General features: G+C 41.2%; 2 protein-coding genes across 2 annotated transcripts in view; one reads left to right on the top strand and one right to left on the bottom strand.

Moving 5' to 3' along the window:
- Nucleotides 1-13,633, bottom strand: part of KCNU1 (potassium calcium-activated channel subfamily U member 1) — a 188,971-nt gene extending 175,338 nt beyond the window's left edge. Inside the window, exon 1 of the mRNA XM_073798726.1 lies at nucleotides 13,564-13,633. The gene's annotated coding sequence lies outside the window, so the exon portion shown is untranslated. The remainder of the gene's footprint in view (nucleotides 1-13,563) is intronic.
- On the top strand, nucleotides 1,179-5,898 carry LOC141277529 (uncharacterized). Its single transcript, XM_073798744.1, has 3 exons — nucleotides 1,179-1,890; nucleotides 2,744-2,818; nucleotides 5,467-5,898. Exons 1-3 carry the CDS (start codon nucleotides 1,179-1,181, stop codon nucleotides 5,541-5,543), a joined length of 864 nt encoding a protein of 287 aa, XP_073654845.1. The 3' UTR covers nucleotides 5,544-5,898.
- Nucleotides 13,634-18,147: the final 4,514 nt, after the last annotated feature.

Here is an 18,147-nt window from a genome sequence, read left to right as displayed (position 1 = left end):
TGAACTTAAGTTTCTTCATCTTTGAAATGAGAGAATTGTTCCAAATAATTTCTATACTCTCGTAGATTTTGAAAGCAATTCGCAGGATATAAAATTATCAAATAGCCTAATGGGGTGGTAAGAAAACATGCAACTTCCTCTTTGTAAGCTATTTATATGCTAAATGCATATTAACCTCCTGAAATCATATCTTCATGGACTGGAACATCTCTGAAGCACAGAAAATCGCGATATTTGCTGACCTGTCAATCCTTTAAGAAGCAGCAATCACGTAACGGATGCATACCAAATGGCAGGGAAGTCACAGATGATTTGGTATTGTAGGTGTCTACTTCACTTATTGATCATTTATCATCAAGCTGCAATAGTATTAACATATGCTGTACTCATGCTAACAGTGTTTGTTTGACAAACAACATTGATTTCCCCTTCATTACCCTAAAAGGTGAGTGCTAAGTGAAACTAATTTCAGAGGGACCACATCACTTACTCTGAGTGAACACATGGGTCCTCACTCTAGAACAGAGAATTCCCAGTAGGAGGAGAATACTGTATAGCACTTACTGAGCACTTTCTACGTACCTTACACTGTACCCTATTTGTTCTCCCTCTATATAATTTTATACTCATTAAGATGGCAAGATTTATTTAAAGATTTTATAATGAAAAATTTTAAACATGTAAAAAAGTAGACAGCATAATGTACTGAACATCCATGTACCTATCACCTAGATTTAATAATTTGTTAACATTTTGCCTTTATCTATTTTGCTCTAGGTTTTTAAAACCAAATTACAGATATCATGACACTTGACCCAAACTCCTTAGGTTACATCTCAAAAACAAAAGCATAGGGCTTCCCTGGTGGCGCTGTGGTTGAGAGTCCTTCTGCTAATGCAGGGGACACAGGTTCGTGCCCTGGCAGGGAGGATCCCACATGCCGCGGAGCGGCTGGGCCCGTGAGCCATGGCCGCTGAGCCTGCGCGCCCGGAGCCTGTACATAGTTCCTGAAATAACCATTCACAATACCACTATAGCACCAAAATATAGTAATATTTCCTTAATAGCATCTAATATCAAATTCACATTAAAATGTTCCCAATAATATTCAAAATGTGTGATATTAAAAAATACACACCGTCCAAAGCAGTTCCGGCCGGGCGTGCGCAGGGGGCGTCATGGGTAAGCGTGGGGCCCACGTGCGCGTTCACGGTCAGGGCCGGGCAAAGCCTGCGCAGCCTCAGGCTCCTCCGTCCGCCCCGGGGTCGGGGGGCGGGGTCAGAGGTTGTCCGGAAAGCCGGACGGCCCCCTTCGCGTCGCCGGGCCGCCGCGGTCGCTCCAACGCCCGCGTGCAACCCGGCGAAGGAGGGACACGCGGCGCGCGCCTGGCCAAGCCAGTCCCCGCGGCACGCGGCGAGGACGGCCGCGGTGAGGCGGCACCCGCCCCGCCAGAGCGACAGGCGCGCCTCCCTTACCGTCTCGACCCCACAAGGGAGCTGCTCACCGCAGCGGGCACCCGAGAGGACGAAGGCACCGCTCAGCCCCGGGCACCAGAGGGGCGACCGTGCAGGGGCACTGCCTGGAGCGGACACGCCCCCGCACCAACGGGGGCGCGCAGGCGGCGGCGGGCCCGCCCCGCCCCGCCCACCACCGCGGGGAGGGCCGCCTGCGAGGCACTTGAAGAGGAGTTGAGAAGCGAGAGTGCCTGCTGCTCAGAGGACCCCGGCCTCTTCCACGCCGTGAGGCAGGGGCGGGAGACCGAGAGTCCGGCCGGATGCCACACCCCGCCTTCCACGGCGGACAGGACGAAGAGCGGCCCTGTTGGCCATGAACGTCCGTTCCTCGTCCGGCCTGGGAGAGCAGGACATCACCATATGGATCGATGGGCAGGTTAATTATTTTTGACAACAGTTATTTGTTGCGGAAGTTATACATCATAGTACAACACTTTAGGGGGCGTGTCAGGGGCTTGATATCCCACTATTTATGATGTCAGGATTGATCGTGGGTGATGAGGTGAGCGAGACACAGAGAACTTATTACATGCTCAAGTTGTTAAGAGGTCATAGCTAATAACGAGTGGAGTCAAAATTTGAACATGACCTGAAACCTTTCCCCCGCCAAGAATCTACTAAAACATGACACTTGGCACGTTATCTTACCACTGAGGACTTGATGACTGTGTTAAAGGAGAACGAAAAATGTGACCTGAACAGTTAGGAAAGGCTTTGAGGATTTAAACTGGGTGTTCAACCTCTGTGGGATACCAGTAGGTATTAAGAAAGATGGTGAATTCATGCATCAATATGGAATGGCTCATGCCATTGCAGAAAGGTTTCTTGAGTGTTCTGCTAAGTAGTTAGTTATTTAGTTAGTTACTAGTTACTCTGAAGGGCATATTACTCCATCTGTCAAGGTAATGTCTTCTCTTCGTGCCATCACAGCCCAAAGAAAAGCCAACGGGAAATTCAATCCTATCCTTAGGTACAGCGCTAGAATGCAGGGCGGGGGGCAAATGCTAGCGTTGTGGTAGACCAGGATATGAGTTGAGTTGATGTTAACAAAATTGGGTAAGTGGTCTGGCTCTGCTAACTACCCCCTGGGACTCTGGCAAGCCTCACTGTATAAATGAGAAAGATAATAATAACTTTTTAGATTGGGATCCCTGGAGACAATCTGTGAGATGGGCAGTTGAATGCTGAAGGTTCACTGGGAAGTAACACCTGGAATTCATACCTTTTAGGAAGTGAAAAAGCATTACTGGGCAGGAAGAGAAGCAACCTGCAATGTGCCTGTATGCCCGGAACTAAGATAATAGGTACATCAGCTGTACTTCAATAAGAAAGAGAAAATCTTGACTCCTCAGACTGCCTCGAAAGCTCCGAGACTGCAGAAGTGACTCACTTCCCTCAGCTGAAGACTAGTGCTCCCCATTTGTTTGAAGACTGTACAGAGACCTTTGTCTTTCATGGCAACACCCCCTCCCCCTTAAAATCTCCCGTCATGCCCCTTGATAGCCCTCGTTGGTTGAGGTAGAATAACTAGGATCAAGTCGTAAGATATCTGCCCAGGAAGTGGATACTGTAAGGGAGGAAAGGGCCTATACACTGAAGGAGCTAAGGATTTCGTTGGCAAGAGCACGGGGCGTACATGTGGGACTGACACCCACAGTAGGTACTATATCAGAGGAGCAGACTTAAGAGTTATCTGATTTTATGAAGAATTTATAGACATGGACATGTAGCAGTTAATGCCCTGGTGAGGACCATAGGAGGTGACACGAACATCCTGATAGGATGCTCCTGAAAGCTTGGAGAAAGCTAAGGCCCACACTAAGTTAAAGTGAAAAACTAGAACTTACATGGCACACAGTGGAAGGAGGGATCAAAATACCCAGAGAAATGAGCATGTTGGAGCAAGGCCAACTGCATTCTAGAGTGTCTGAAAGACACTACAGTTCCCAAAGCAAGAAGGAATACACTGGAGAATTGGGCAAAAATCTCATGGAAAGCTGAGTGGTACTCTGCCTTCTGCAGGCCAGGGAAGAAGAGCAGGAGATGTTACACAGCTGGGCTCCTTGATAGCAATGGGATAATAGGATCTGACGTTGTGGAGTCCAGGTGGCTGCACTTAGTAGAGTACAGTCAAGTGGGCAGAATTATTGTAATCAGTTTCAAGGTCTGAGCAGTAGCAGAGAGGCCTGGCCTGTAGGGAGTTCTGAAAATGGTTACTAGGACACAGTATTCTTGGGGGCAAGATAGACAGGCAGCCACCAAGAACAATACCTATTTTATACAACAAATAAGTCAAGAATAGATGATCAGGAGGCTGAGGAAAGCTACCCCATATGATGCTAAATGGTCAGCATCCTTGCTCAGTTTCCAGATGTGAGCCAGTTCTTGGGCCCAGAATCCATTTAATGGAGAAGAGGTGGGTCGAAATGAAGGATTCTCAACACTGGCAAGAACATACCTTAGGGATTACCCAATCTTCCCCGGAGGGACCTACCACCATGTTCTCAGGTAAATGTATGCAGAGGAAAGAGAAATAGCACGTAGGCCTTTCAAGAACTATTAGATTCTGGGTCCATGCTGACATTGATATCTGGGGTACAAAGTTATCCTGCCCCCCATTAGAGTGGTTCAGATAATATGTGGAATCTTGACCCAGGCCTGGCTTGTAGTGGGTCTGCTAGGTTGCCATCATGGTTAGGAGCAGTATTCCCAAGTGGGAATACGCTGGCTTCAGAACCTGAAGATATGTAACAGGCATTGTGTTTCCTTTTTAGTGATAGAAGGTACCACTTCTTCTACTTTGGAGAGAATATCCTAGCACAACGCAGACCACCAAGTCCCTAATAACATTACTAATAGGGGAGCCCTTAGTGTTCACAGGGTTTACCTTCCATCCTCTGAAGCCCATTCTTACCGAGGCCCCCAATGTCATTGCCATTTTTTGTTCCTCTTTGATCAATTAACATTATATCAATAGAATGGACCAATGTAGTATTCTGTGAAAAGGCCAGATAGTCCCGGGCCATTTGGAGGGTGGAAGGGATGACAAGTGGCAGTGTAAATGTATTCTGTGGTCAGTCAATCCCAGCGGAGCAAGATCTGTTTCTGAACCTCTTTTCTGATAAAGAGGAAAAATGAAGCATTTGCCAGATGAGTAGCATGGATGCTCTTTGGAGGTGGCCACAGGCCACATTCTGGAAGGAAGCAAAATCTTAGGTGTGGAAGCTCCCTGAGGTCAAGGCCAATGCCGCAAGAGGAGCGCAGCCATGAGCAGCCAGAGCTAATACTCCCCTGTGGCTGCGGAGTGGGTGATGGGTCCTGACAAGGAGATCTGAGTGGGGACCACAGTAGCCATTACAATAACTAATTCCCATAGTCTTAGTGAGAATAAGTTATGTAAAACCCAGAAAGCATTATTAAGATTTTAATATTACATTTAGTTACTGGATTGGAGGAGAAGAAATCTAAATCTATTAAGTAATTTACTTTTTGGAAAGTTCTATTATTCCTATCAGTAACTTTTTCCTTATTGAAGTGGATCAGAAACCCAGAGTGTTTAGCAAGATCTTCATATTTTTTTCCAGTTACTATATACTTTCAGTGTGTGTACTTTAAGTTAATTTGACCTTGTCACTTGAAAAGGGTTCTCACTTGGATCCTGGAATCAATATATAGATGTGAATAGCCTTGTCCATACACAGAATGCTGACACTTTCCAGCAGGGGGGAAGACTTAGCAATAAGAATTCAACACAGAGGACCTGGCCGACTTTTGCAGACAGAAGGAGCAGCAACCTGAATTAAGGCTTGTCTGTAACAGTGTTCCAGCCAGTGTTCCAGCCAGGACTAAACGCAATAATACACATATTGATTGACCTCGCTCCTCCAGCCTCGCAGTTTGTATGGTAGTGCAGATTAGAACAATTTGATTTCTTTGTTTCTGCCTTCTGTAGAGCAGGCAATTTCCCTTGGCCCTTGGGCAGCATTTCCAAGAGGCAGAACAGCTCATCTTAAAGAAGTCTTATCATAGACTTTGCCTTGGTGAATAAAGAATAAAATCTCACTCTGCCCGTCTTTCCCACATGCTTGGGATCTAAATGTTGGAGAAGCAACTCACAGTTTCCCTAGGTCTCAGTCCTACTGTTTTGAAATGAAGAAGTTGAACCCATGATAACTGTGGACACTTTCATCTCTGAAATTGTTCTCAAGGTCCTGATATCATCTTTCTGTACTTAGGTTATCCTAAAATTGACTTTCACTACCATTGGCCAATGCATCCCACATTCAGTGGTGTTTGAAACAAAATCATAGTATTATTATTATTGTTATTATTTTATAAAAGTAATACATGATTTTCAGAAATAAGCGTCTCCAGATGTAGAGAATGGACTTGAGGACATGGGGAGGGGGAAGGGGAAGCTGGGACTAAATGAGAGAGTGGCATGGACGTATATACACTACCAAATGTAAAATAGATAGCTAGAGGGAAGCAGCCGCATAGCACAGGGAGATCAGCTCGGTGCTTTGTAACCACTTAGAGGAGTGGGATAGAGAGGGTGGGAGGGAGAGAGACACAAGAGGGAAGAGATATGGGGATATATGTAAATGTATAGCTGATTCACTATGGTATAAAGCAGAAACTAACACACCATTGTAAAGCAATTATACTCCAATAAAGATGTTAAAAAAAAAAAAGCATCTCTAGGAATCCAAACACTTAAAAGTAATGGTTAAAGCACAAAATTACCAATTGAAACTAGGAACTAGGGAAGTAGTGTTCCTTTCCCCAAACTCATTTGTGAAGGGAAGCTGGGAAAAGCTACTGCGGATAGTTACCAGAATCTGTGACTTCCATGAGGCTGCATCTTTAGAGAGGGGATGAAACGACATAGATGTAGACTTCAGACCAAATTCGAGACAAACCACCCATGGGCACAGTTATGAGATCTGTGATATCTTAAGATCACTAATATAAGACTAAGTTCTGAGCTGAGAGCTTGGAAGAAACTAAGACAGAGCCTGCCAACTAGAGAGTAGGCGTAAGTGAAGAGTAAAAAGGAGATATTCTCCCCTCCACATGTAGCCACAAACCACAATCCCAAACACAAGTAAACAATTCACTCTAAGAAAAAATATGAAATGTCAATAACCAGAACCTAAATGTTCTCTAGATGATATTAAACCAATAAAACATTCTGAGAAATTTCTATAAATGTTCACATAATCAGGGAGTTAAGTGTATAGTGAGTACCAATGGAAAAGAAAAAAACACAGGCATGAAACAAGAACAGGTAGAAAAATTAGAAATGTAGTTACTGAAGTACATATTTTTTAAAAAACTAGTTAAACTCTAGACTGAACACAGGCATAAAACTAGTAAACTGAGAGGTAGTACTAAGGGAATTACATAGAATATGTGGAGAGACAGAGATTTTCAAAAATACATAATGCATACTGAAGAGGCATGGGGCACAAATTTTGAGACACCAACATATAAATGAAAGAATTTTAATAATAGAAGGATAGAGGAGCTTCCCAAGAAACCATATTTGGAGACATAATGGGTAAGGATTTTCCATATTAAAATAAGATGAGTTTCAGATTGAAATTGCGGTCTGTATGATGAGAAGCATGGAGAAAAATAATCTGTAGACACAATGCAGTGAAACTGCAGACCACCAAGGAAAGAGGGCCTGTTGAAAAGCTACCAGAAAACTGAATGAAAAGAGAGGGAATCGGCTCTCTTCTTAATGGAGATGGAGGGGGTCTTGGTCTATTTGGTGGTATTTAATTATGTTTTCCATAAATAGGTAAAACTATACTGTTTAGAGGTATAATACCCCCTGGTAAAACTCCTCTAATTAAAAAAAAACCTCAAAACATGACAGTCTTAAATGTCAAGATATTGGTTACTTCTCGAGAGAAGAGAAGAGACTAAGATTGGGACTGGACACATCATTAGCTTCTAAGATGCTGGTGATATTTCATGGGTTGGTTGAGATAGTAGATATATGGGTACTTACCTTCCTTAAACAAGGTATAAATATTTAATGCACCTTTCTGAATGTGTGATATATCTGAAATATTTTAAATGTGGAAATTTAAAAAATTCCTACCAGAAATGGCAGATTTCTAACTAAAAACAAAAAAAGTAGACTGACAGTTTTCTCAACAGTATAATAAAAGGCAGAAGACAATGTAGTATCTTTCTAGTTTGAAGGAAACATGCTCGACAACTCAGAATTTTATACCCACCTATAACTTATCATTTAAAAAATAAGGGGTTAAGTGAAGACATTTGCAAATAGACAAAGATTAAGAAAGTTAACCGTTCATTCATAATCTCTCTCTGAAAGATATTTTAAAAGTAATACTTCAGCATGAAGGAAAGGAAATGCTGAGGAAAAAAAGCAAGAATGCAAGAAATAACAGTGACAGTGACATAAATAAAATAGAATCATAAATTTGGTTAACTGGTAAAAATTACTATTTTCATTAAAAATTAGCAGTACAGTCTCTAAACACCTAGCAAGATGCAGGGAGGCGAGATACTTGATTTAAATGTAATTTAAGTGTGTTCACGTTTTTACCTTTTCAGAAGTTAGCTACAGATACTCAATAACTTTAGACTTTGTTAGGAAAATTATAGTTAATTATGTATTTTAAAATAATAAATATTTATTATAGAAAATTTGGAAAATAAAGAATGGATCAATATAGAAGTGAAAATCTCATATAACATTGTCACCCAGAGAGACAAAAAGTATCAATATTTGATATAATTCCTTAACATATATATGTAATTTCCTTATGTATGTAATCCCTTCATATATATTTGTGAAGGGATTACATAATGTATATATATATGAGAGTGTGTGTGTATATATATATATTTATATTTATATATAGAGAGATCTCCACAAAATTGTACAATGTTGTTATACTGCACACACATGGTCCAAATGTCAGCTGTATCCCGCCCTGCCATCACGCATATCTGTGAAGTTGCCCAAATTCCAATGGCAGGGCTGACTGTCATTTGAAGTCCTCTACTATTCCTGTCCTTTCCCCAGTTTTCTATGTCTGTCTCTGTCTCTCTCTCTCTCTCCCCTCTCCTCTCTCTGTCTCTCTTCTCTCTGTCCCTTCTCTCTCCCTCTCTGTTCTCTCTCTCTCCCTCTCTCCCCCTCTGTTCTTTCTCTGTCTCTCTCTCTCCCTCTGTTCTCTCTCTCTCTGCTCTTCTCTCCATTACCTGTGTTACAACCTCATCTCTCCTTATGTTTCATGCAGCCCGATGCCACCATCACTCAGGTTCCCTCAGGATTGACCTTTTTCATGCCAACAACTTAAAAGTGTTATTTTTCCAGTAAATGTATTGACTTTCCTAACATAATATATTCTCACTTCCTTACATTATTTGGTATCCCTTTCAGCACCCATTTTTTTAAAAAAATATGTTAAGGAGAATAATACTTGAAATTATGATTTTTGTTATTGCCACACAATATTAAATAAATATGCAGTATTTGCTTATATTCCTCACCAGTATACAGAGGTCTTATTACAGTTCCTTAGGACATGTTGACTCTGATATATCCTTAGAAGAAACATTAGGAATGTTCATTTCTCTCATCCAGTGCCCTCACTTCTCAGTGAGTATCATGTATTTTCCTTTTCCAAGTAAGGATTGGTAAGCATCTAATCTAGCAGTGAGTAAACATATATCTCCACTTCTTAAAAGCAGTTAGCCCCATGATAAAAATGAGCAGCTCTCTAACAGTCAGGCCATACACCTGAGGAAATCATGTATATAAAGTATTAAAAATAATTAATAAAATCTCCCATTTCCACTTGAAATGCTAGAGTTCACTTCAAGAAGGAGTTTTGTTATCATCTCGTACGTCTTGCAAGTCCCCAGTACATACATTATTGTCAGTGCACACCTTCAAACTCACCTAAACTTATGTGCTATACTAGGTTTATAAGAACTACGAGTCCTGTCTCTGAACAGTTTAATATGAAGAATAAATCTGAAGTAGATTTATCCAGAACCTCACAACTAGTACATCTACTCCTGGGGGGGGGGGGGGAAACAGGCATAAGTTAGTTTTTATGAGACTTGTGGCCAAGATTTCATTTTATGTTTCATCCAAAAGGGATGGTAAACAGTCTTGTCAACAAGTTAGTACTTGTTAGCACTTTAGGAACTTTACGTAAACTCCGATTGTATAATGTTGGCAAAGCTTTAAAAAATTATTCATTTCAAGAAGCATTTGGCTTGTTACTAATAAACAGATTGGCTTTCCAATGTAGGGTACAAATACTAGAGTTGATTAACTGCTCTCTGCTTTTGTTCTCTCCTAAACTTTCCCCTCCCCCGGTCAGATTACCATGGAAGTTGTAATAAAACGTGTAGCTGGTGCTGCATTCACGTTTCAGTATGATTTTGTTACTATTCAAGCCAGTGAATAGCAAACAAATTCACATCATGATAAGAGCCCAGGCAGATGCAGTCCAGAATGTTAACTACTTGTCATACATGGAGATGTATTTTCTCTCCCTTGGGAATAGGAGTTCTCATTTCTCCTTACTGTAGAGCAGTAACATTTTTTGTCTTTCAGCAAAAGCTACAAGGCATTCATGGGAATGATGTCTTTTCTCAGAATAGGGCATTACAGCTTATAGTTTCTCTCATGGGCTTTATCTCTGCCTTTAGACTATGTGACAGAGATTCTCTCTGGCAAGGAGTCTGGATAGTGAAGAGAAATTAAACCATGCAGGTACAATCTTTTTCCTATCACAGCCCACAGGGACCCCGTATCAAAGCACTGGGTACCCTTAGTAGAATTCCCTGGTGAGCAAGGGGGTAAGCTGCTAAAAGTGCCAGAGGCCAAGAGATAAACACACACACACACACACACACACACACACACACACACACACACACACACACAAAACACGAGCAGATGGAGTTTTATCAGTCAGCCTTAACAGAATCCACACACCGGAACTCTGTTCCCCAAAGTCAATTTTAAACCCAGATGACAGTTTGGAGCATGCCCAGGAAGTACTCTTGCTGACAACTTGGGAGCTCTCATTCTCTGTTCTCTGTGTTTACTCCCCTCAGTGACAACCAGTGAGAGGCAAGAAAACTTTTAAAGAAGTTACGAAAATATTTTTAAGTGTGTAATGGGGACTAGCATCAGGGTTCTGTATTTTTTTTGTACTAATACTGACAAATTTACCTTTCAAGTTTGGCAGCCAAGTGAACTGACTGCTTATGTAAGTATCGTTGATGGTGTGGCACTGTTGACTTATCCTGAAAGGTGAGCTGTGAAGCAATTTGGAAGGGCAGAAAAATCATTGTGCTAGAAATCTGGGTGGATGAGCCATACAGCTTCTCTGGAATGTAGTTTTCTTACCTGCAAAATATAAGGGTCTGATACACTTTGCTCATTCTAGCTATAATTCTTAGATTCCAGGACTCGAATGCATGGTCTGTGTGTAGAAGGAGCATGGAGTAGGAGAGCATGAAAGAAAAGGAACACAGACCCTAGAGGTAGCGAAGTTTATCTTGGATATCTTCAAATCCTGGTTCCACTACATGTTAGATGGTTGCAATTCCATAATCTCCTTGAACATGTTTCTCCATTTGTAGAGAGGAGATAACAGTACATACCCCCAAGGTATTGTTAGTGTTAAATATAAAAATATAAATAAAGAAAAACCTTGACCACTTAGTGGCACAGGATATGCAAACTAAAAATGGCAATTGTATTCCTTTTGGTATCTAAGTTTTTCACATAGAAGTTTGAAAACCATTCATTTATGTATGACAAAGAAAGAAAAGAGTAGTACACTTTAGTTGAAAGAATTCTGGATTAAAATTAGAAATTCTGGATTAAAATCCTGCTGTGTGGATGACAATAAAAATACAACATACCAAAACTTGTGGAATGAAACTAAAGATGTTCTTTAGAGTGTAATTCATAGTATATGTATACTTTTTTTTTAAAGAAAGGCTAAAAATTAATTATCTGAGACTCAAAATCAAGATGTTAGGGAAAAGATAGTTTAATAAACCTAAAGAAAATAGAAAAAATGAAACAATGTGAGAGTAGAAATTAATGAAGTAGAAAACAAATATACAATAGACTAGGCAAAAATTTCTTAAATAGAACCAAAAAAGTACTAATCGTAAAATAATCGATTTATAGAAGAAAACCTATTAAAATTAAGACGTTTACTTGTCAAATATATGCTTGAAAATAAAAGGCAAGTCACAGGGTGGAGAGAGGTATTTGCAATACCTAATTTCATCAAAAGATTCACATCCAGAATATATAAAGATGCTAGACAAATCAATAAGAAAGGAAGTTCAGTAGAAAAAAAATAGGCAATGGTCTTGAAGAGGCAATTCACAAAGGGGTTATCCATATGGCCAATAAATATATCTGAAGGTACTCAACTTCATGAGTCATCATGAATATGCAAATTAAAACTACAAAGAAGTACCGTAGCACACTCACCATAATTGCTAAAATGAGCATTTTAAGTGTAACAAGAATGTGAAACAATTAGAACTCTCACTTCTGGTAGAAGTGTAAATTGGAACAATCATTTCAGGAATCTTTTTGGCAATACCTACTAAAGCTGAGTATATGTGTGTATCCCAGGACCCAACGTCTCCACACCTAGTTACATACCCAGGAGATAAACACATGTTCATGAACATTCATTGTAGCACTATTTGTAATAGCCTCAAACTGCAAAAAATCTAAAATCCATCAGCAGTAAGGCAGATAAATAAATGGTGATATATTTAGAATACGAGACAACGAGCACAGTGAACAAACTTGCACGTACAACATGTATGAATCTCACACACGTGATGATGAGTGAAAGAAACTGGTCTTAAAAAAACATACTATATCATTTCATTTATATGAAGTTCAAAAGTAAGGAAAAGTAATCTATGATACTAGTTGTTAGAATAATGGTTAATTGGTGGAAAAGTATTTGCTGAGAAAGGCTTCTGGGGTGCAGGTGTTTTTTAAATCTTTTGGTTTGGGTGACAGTCACATTAATGTATTCAATCTGTGAAATTCATCCAGCTAGATACTTAATGATGGGTGGGCATTTTTGTATACTTGTTATACTTCTATAAAAGTTTTCCTTAGAAAAATATTGGCTCTGTGACTTTTTAGCTTTTTGTTCTTTGTAAAATCACTTATAGTCTATATCTTATTTCTCCTATTTCTGAAATAGAGGTGGATGAATAACTATTTCACAGCATGTAAAATAGAATTTTGTCTCTGTTTCTCTTTAAAGTACAGCGTGGTCAGTTGGTCAACATGTTCTAGGTCCTGGGGATTCAATGGTGAACCAGATAGTTTCCCTGCCTTGATTGAAGTTGCATTTTGTTTGATTATTTGTAGATACCAGGACAAGGATCCCATTTGATCCAACCTGAATTCAACCTTCTCTTTTAACTTCCATTCAAAGCATCGCTAAGAAAGTGTCAAAAAGCAGTAAACTTCATACCCGATAAAGATAAAAGGACATGAATTTCACCCTTTCTCCCCTTTGTCCCTTCACTGTGATATAGAGAGTATGTATAAGGTAGCCAGGACAAAGTTGAGAGCAAAAGATCTTGAGGTTGGGCTTCCCTGGTGGCGCAGTGGTTGAGAGTCCGCCTGCCGATGCAGGGGACAAGGGTTCGTGCCCTGGTCCGGGAAGATCCCACATGCCGCGGAGCCGCTGGGCCCGTGAGCCATGGCCGCTGAGCCTGCGCGTTCGGAGCCTGTGCTCCGCAATGGGAGAGGCCACAACAGTGAGAGGCCCGCGTACAGCAAAAAAAAAAAAAAAAGATCTTGAGGTTAAATAATGAAGATGAAAGTTACCAGGGTCGTGTAGTTAAAAATCTTGGTGATGTTGAAAGCACCAGTGTTCTTCAAGCCTAATCTTTGTAGAGTTTTACTTTCCTCCTTGTCTTTTAGTTCACCATTCAGCCCCGATCGCACTTTCAAATACAGTTACTTGCACATACTCACCTAAGATGCAGCTTACAGGGATCTTCCTGGTGACTTTCCTGGGCCAGTGCTTTCAGTACACATCTTTACCTGCCCATGGCTCGAACCTAAAGAGAAACTGGTAAATTATTACATTTCCAAGGCCACTTCCTATAGGGTTTGGGGGTCTCAACAGGAATCTCTACACCCTGATGGTGAACTACCTAGCAATGATATTAGAACACCATGGTGCATGCGTAAAGAAGTGAAGAGAAAATAATTATTTCTTTAATACCTGGGCAATTGACCCAACTGCCAAAGCATGTGCATTCTCTTTAACCTGAGAGTTGGTCTAGCTTCTCTTCCACTTCCCCAAGAAACAGTGAAATATTCAGAAACTTTTGAGTACCAGTCAGCATTCAGGGTAGGTGAGAAGGGAAGACGGTTGGGGGGGAGAAAACTTCAAACTCTTGAGCTCAGTAATGCGAAATTACTGTGGCTCATTAGGAATTATCAAAAGCTTTCTCTAGTATAAACGATTTAACTTCATACAGAACAGACTGTGCTTTCTAATATAACTCTCACATTGTGAAATGAAGACATGAGGGGGGAGTCTGGCTTATTCACTCAGTATAAATATTCTGGGATTCATCCATGTTGTTTTGTGTGGAGTCCATTCATTTTTATCACTGAGTAGTATTCCATTGTATGGATATATACAACAAGTATTCTGTTGATGGAGATGTGAGCTGTCCAGGTTTCAGTTGTTACAGATAAGGTTGCTATGAACATTTGGATATAAACACTCTTTGTATACACGTATTTTTATTTTTATTGTGTAAATATCTGGTAGTCAAATATTCGAGTCATATGGTTTACCATTTAAAAAAACTGCAAACTGTTTTACAAAGTGGTCGTACAATTTTGGTCATAGAATTTGACTTTGCATCTGTGTAGAAGAGTTCCAGTGGACTCTGCATACTTGTCAATGCTTGTTATTGTCTGTTCTTTTTTCACTTCAGCCATTCTAATATGTGTGTTGGATTGCGTTGTACTAGCTCTTTGTGGTTTTAATTTGCATTTTCCTAATGACTAGTGATGTTGGGTGTCTTTTCATGTGCTTATTTGCCATCTGTTTATCTTTGGTGAATTGTCTGCTCAGACCTTTTGCCCACTTTTGGGGGTTATTTGTATATCTGTAGAGTGCATAGTAAGGTACATGCTCCGGAAAAGAAACAAAGAAACCTTAGTTGTGAACAATATTGTATGCCAGAGATATTTAGCACCAGCTTCCTTTATTCAGGTTAACATAGTCTTACTTTACCCCTTTCTTCTCCAAATGCATTTGATAGATTTCATGATGTACATGACAGCATTACTTCCTTGGTCTTTTCTTGAGATGAGTTCAAGCCTGGGACCTTTGCTGTGGAACAATGTTGAGTAGAGAGAAAAGTTTCTGTTGAACAGGACTAAGTTCAAATGTTGGTTCTATTCCATGCTAGTTGAGTCACTGTGGGGAAGTCCCTTATGTCTCTGAGTCTTAGTTTCTATCTGGACAACTGGGGGGGGCGGACAGTGTGGAGGTGACGGCATCCCCTTTACAGAACTATCACGAGGATCAAAAGGAGCTAAGGAAAGGAAGCATCCAGGACTGTGTTGAACTTGGGTTGTTTGAAATTTCTTTGTCTTCTTTTTTCCTCTGTAACTTGAGTGGGAGACAAGCAGAGATGTGTATAGGGCTTGAGAAAACAAGTACATGATATTCTTCAGGGTACTCTTTTAAACACTCCTTAAGTAGATACCTTTATAATTATACAGGTAGGAGTGACCTGTATAATCTGCCACCTAGAAGTATAGGATGCTGGTGAGCTAAAGGTACCTGGCACTACGCACCAGACTTTGTATAAATCAGCCCAAGAAATACATAAGATGAAGAATCCTCTTTCAGGTACGCGAAGCCTCAATGGGGACAGAGAATATATCCCCATAATTCTTCTTTATTATTTCAAGTTACATGAAATGTTTACTTGGAAACAGAGGACCCCCTCTGGCTAATGCTGAGTGATGTTGATGTTTTTATGAAAAAAGGAGATGATATTGTTAGATGGGGAGTAGACTGGGGAATTGGGATTTGAGGATCCTCGATAGTGCTAAATATTTTTAATGCATTTAAACCTGATCCAAAGTCCCTTGTGGCCAATTGTATTATTTGTTCGTAAGTATTTGTTCATTCCTTAGGCTTGCTTTCTCTTGATTGGAATACCCTTCTGTGTGGCCTTTTCTAACACTAAATATGTCATTTTAAGTCTCCAATTCTTCAACACTGAGTGGGTGTCCAACAATTCAGTTCTGACACTGATTACCCATAGTTAGTGCAGACCCCATGGGCTAAGGGCTCTGTCCCACAAGACTGCCCCACTTCAGATGTCAGCTGCAAATGGCAGCCCCCGGTGACCCACACGTCTGCCTGCTGACTACCAGTTCAGGGGTTCCAACAGCCTCCTCACTCAGGTTCCATAATTTGCTAGAATGATTCACAGAACTCAGGAAAGCACTTCACTTAAGCAACCGGTTTATTATAAAGGATACAATTCAAGAACAGCCAAACGGAAGAGATGGGTAGGGCAAGGTGGGAGGGCGGAGGTGCAGAACTTCCGTGCCCTCTCCAGGCACACCACCATCCCAGCATGTCAATGGTTCCACCAACCAGGAAGCTCCTTGAACCCACCAAGGCATTCTTATGGTGCTTTCGTCACATGGGCACACTTGATTAAATCCTTAGACATCTGTGATTGAACTCAACGGCCATCCCCTTGTCCCTCCCTGGAGGGGGGTCGGGCTGAAAGTTCTCATTCTGAATTCACATGGCTGATTTTTCTGGTAACCAGTCCCCATCCTAAAGCTACCTAGGACCTCCTTTCCTGTGATTCATTTCATTAGCATACAAAACCCCCAGTAAAATCCAAGAGTTTGGGGAGCTCTGTGCCAACAACCAGGGACAAGGACAAAATATCAATATGTATATATATATATACATTTACTGTACCACACCTTCCAGGCTCCATTGACTCTAGGCTTGGTTATCTGACTTGCGTGGAACAATGAAATGTGGGCAGCTTGGCAGCTCCAGGTGAAGGATTTAAGAGGAATTCCATGTCTTTTGTTCATCCTCTTGAACTTCTGCACTCTATCGCCAGGACAGCACACTCCAAATAGTGGCTGCGCCTTGAGCCTGGTTCCCAGAATAAGGACTAACAGAGCAGACCTGAAACCAAACGTGGCACCGAGCGCACCCAAGCCCTGTTGGACACAGCAGAGCTATACCCAATCCACAGACCCACGAGTAAGAAGGACAGGTTTGTGTTATAAACTGCTGAGATCTTGAGTTTGCTTGCTGCCACAGCAAACACTGACAAATGTATACATCAACATGCATTACTTCATGTTTATCCTTTGCTTACTGCTGGATTTTAATCACAGTTGTACATGTTCGAAATAAATCATATTTCACTATATTCAGAATTGCCATGCATTGAATATTTGTTTATTTTTAACATCTTTATTGGAGTATAATTGCTTTACATTGTTGTGTTAGTTGCTGCTGTATAAAAAAGTTAATCAGCTATACTTATACATTTACCTCCGTATCCCCTCCCTCTTGCGTCCCCTCCCAACCACCCTATCCCACCCTTCTAGGTGGTCACAAAGCACCGAGCTGATATCACTGTGCTGTGTGGGTGCTTCCCGATAGCTATCTATTTTACATTTGGTAGTGTATGTATGTCCATGCCACTCTCTCACTTCATTCCAGCTTTCCCTTCCCCATCCCCGTGTTCTCAAATCCATTCTCTACATCTGTGTCTTTATTCCTGTCCTGCGCCTAGGTTCTACAGAACCATTTTTTCTTTTTAGATTCCATATATATGTTAGCATATGGTATTTTTGTTTTTCTCTTTCTGAGTTATTTCACTTGGTATGACAGACTCAAAGTCCATCCACCTCACTACACATAACTCAATTTCATTTCCTTTTATGGCTCAGTAATATTCCATTGTATATATGTGCCACATCTTCTTTATCCAGTCATCTGTTGATGGACACTTAGGTTGCTTCCATGTCCTGGCTTTATTGTAAATAGTGCTGCAATGAACATTGTGGTACATGACTCTTTTTTTTTTTTTTTTTGCAGTACGCGGGCCTCTAACTGTTGTGGCCTCTCCCATTGCGGAGCACAGGCTCCGGACGCGCAGGCTCAGCGGCCATGGCTCATGGGCCCAGCCGCTCCGTGGCATGTGGGATCTTCCCGGACCGGGGCACGAACCCGTGTCCCTTGCATCGGCAAGCGGACTCTCAACCACTGCGCCACCAGGGAAGCCCGGCTCTTTTTGATTTATGGTTTTCTCAGGGTATATGCCAAGTAGTGGGATTGCTGGGTCATATGGTAGTTCTATTTGTAGTTTTTTAAGGAACCTCCATACTGTTCTCCATAGTGGCTGTATCAATTTACGTTCCTAACAACAGTGCAAGAGGGTTCCTTTTCTCCACACCCTCCCCAGCATTTATTGCTTGTAGATTGTTTGATGATGGCCATTCTGACCAGTGTGAGGTGATACCGCATTGTAGTTT

Source organism: Tursiops truncatus, chromosome 21 (genome assembly GCF_011762595.2).
Source record: "Tursiops truncatus isolate mTurTru1 chromosome 21, mTurTru1.mat.Y, whole genome shotgun sequence".
Classification (NCBI taxonomy): domain Eukaryota; kingdom Metazoa; phylum Chordata; class Mammalia; order Artiodactyla; family Delphinidae; genus Tursiops; species Tursiops truncatus.
This window is presented reverse-complemented; position numbering and strand designations above follow the sequence as displayed.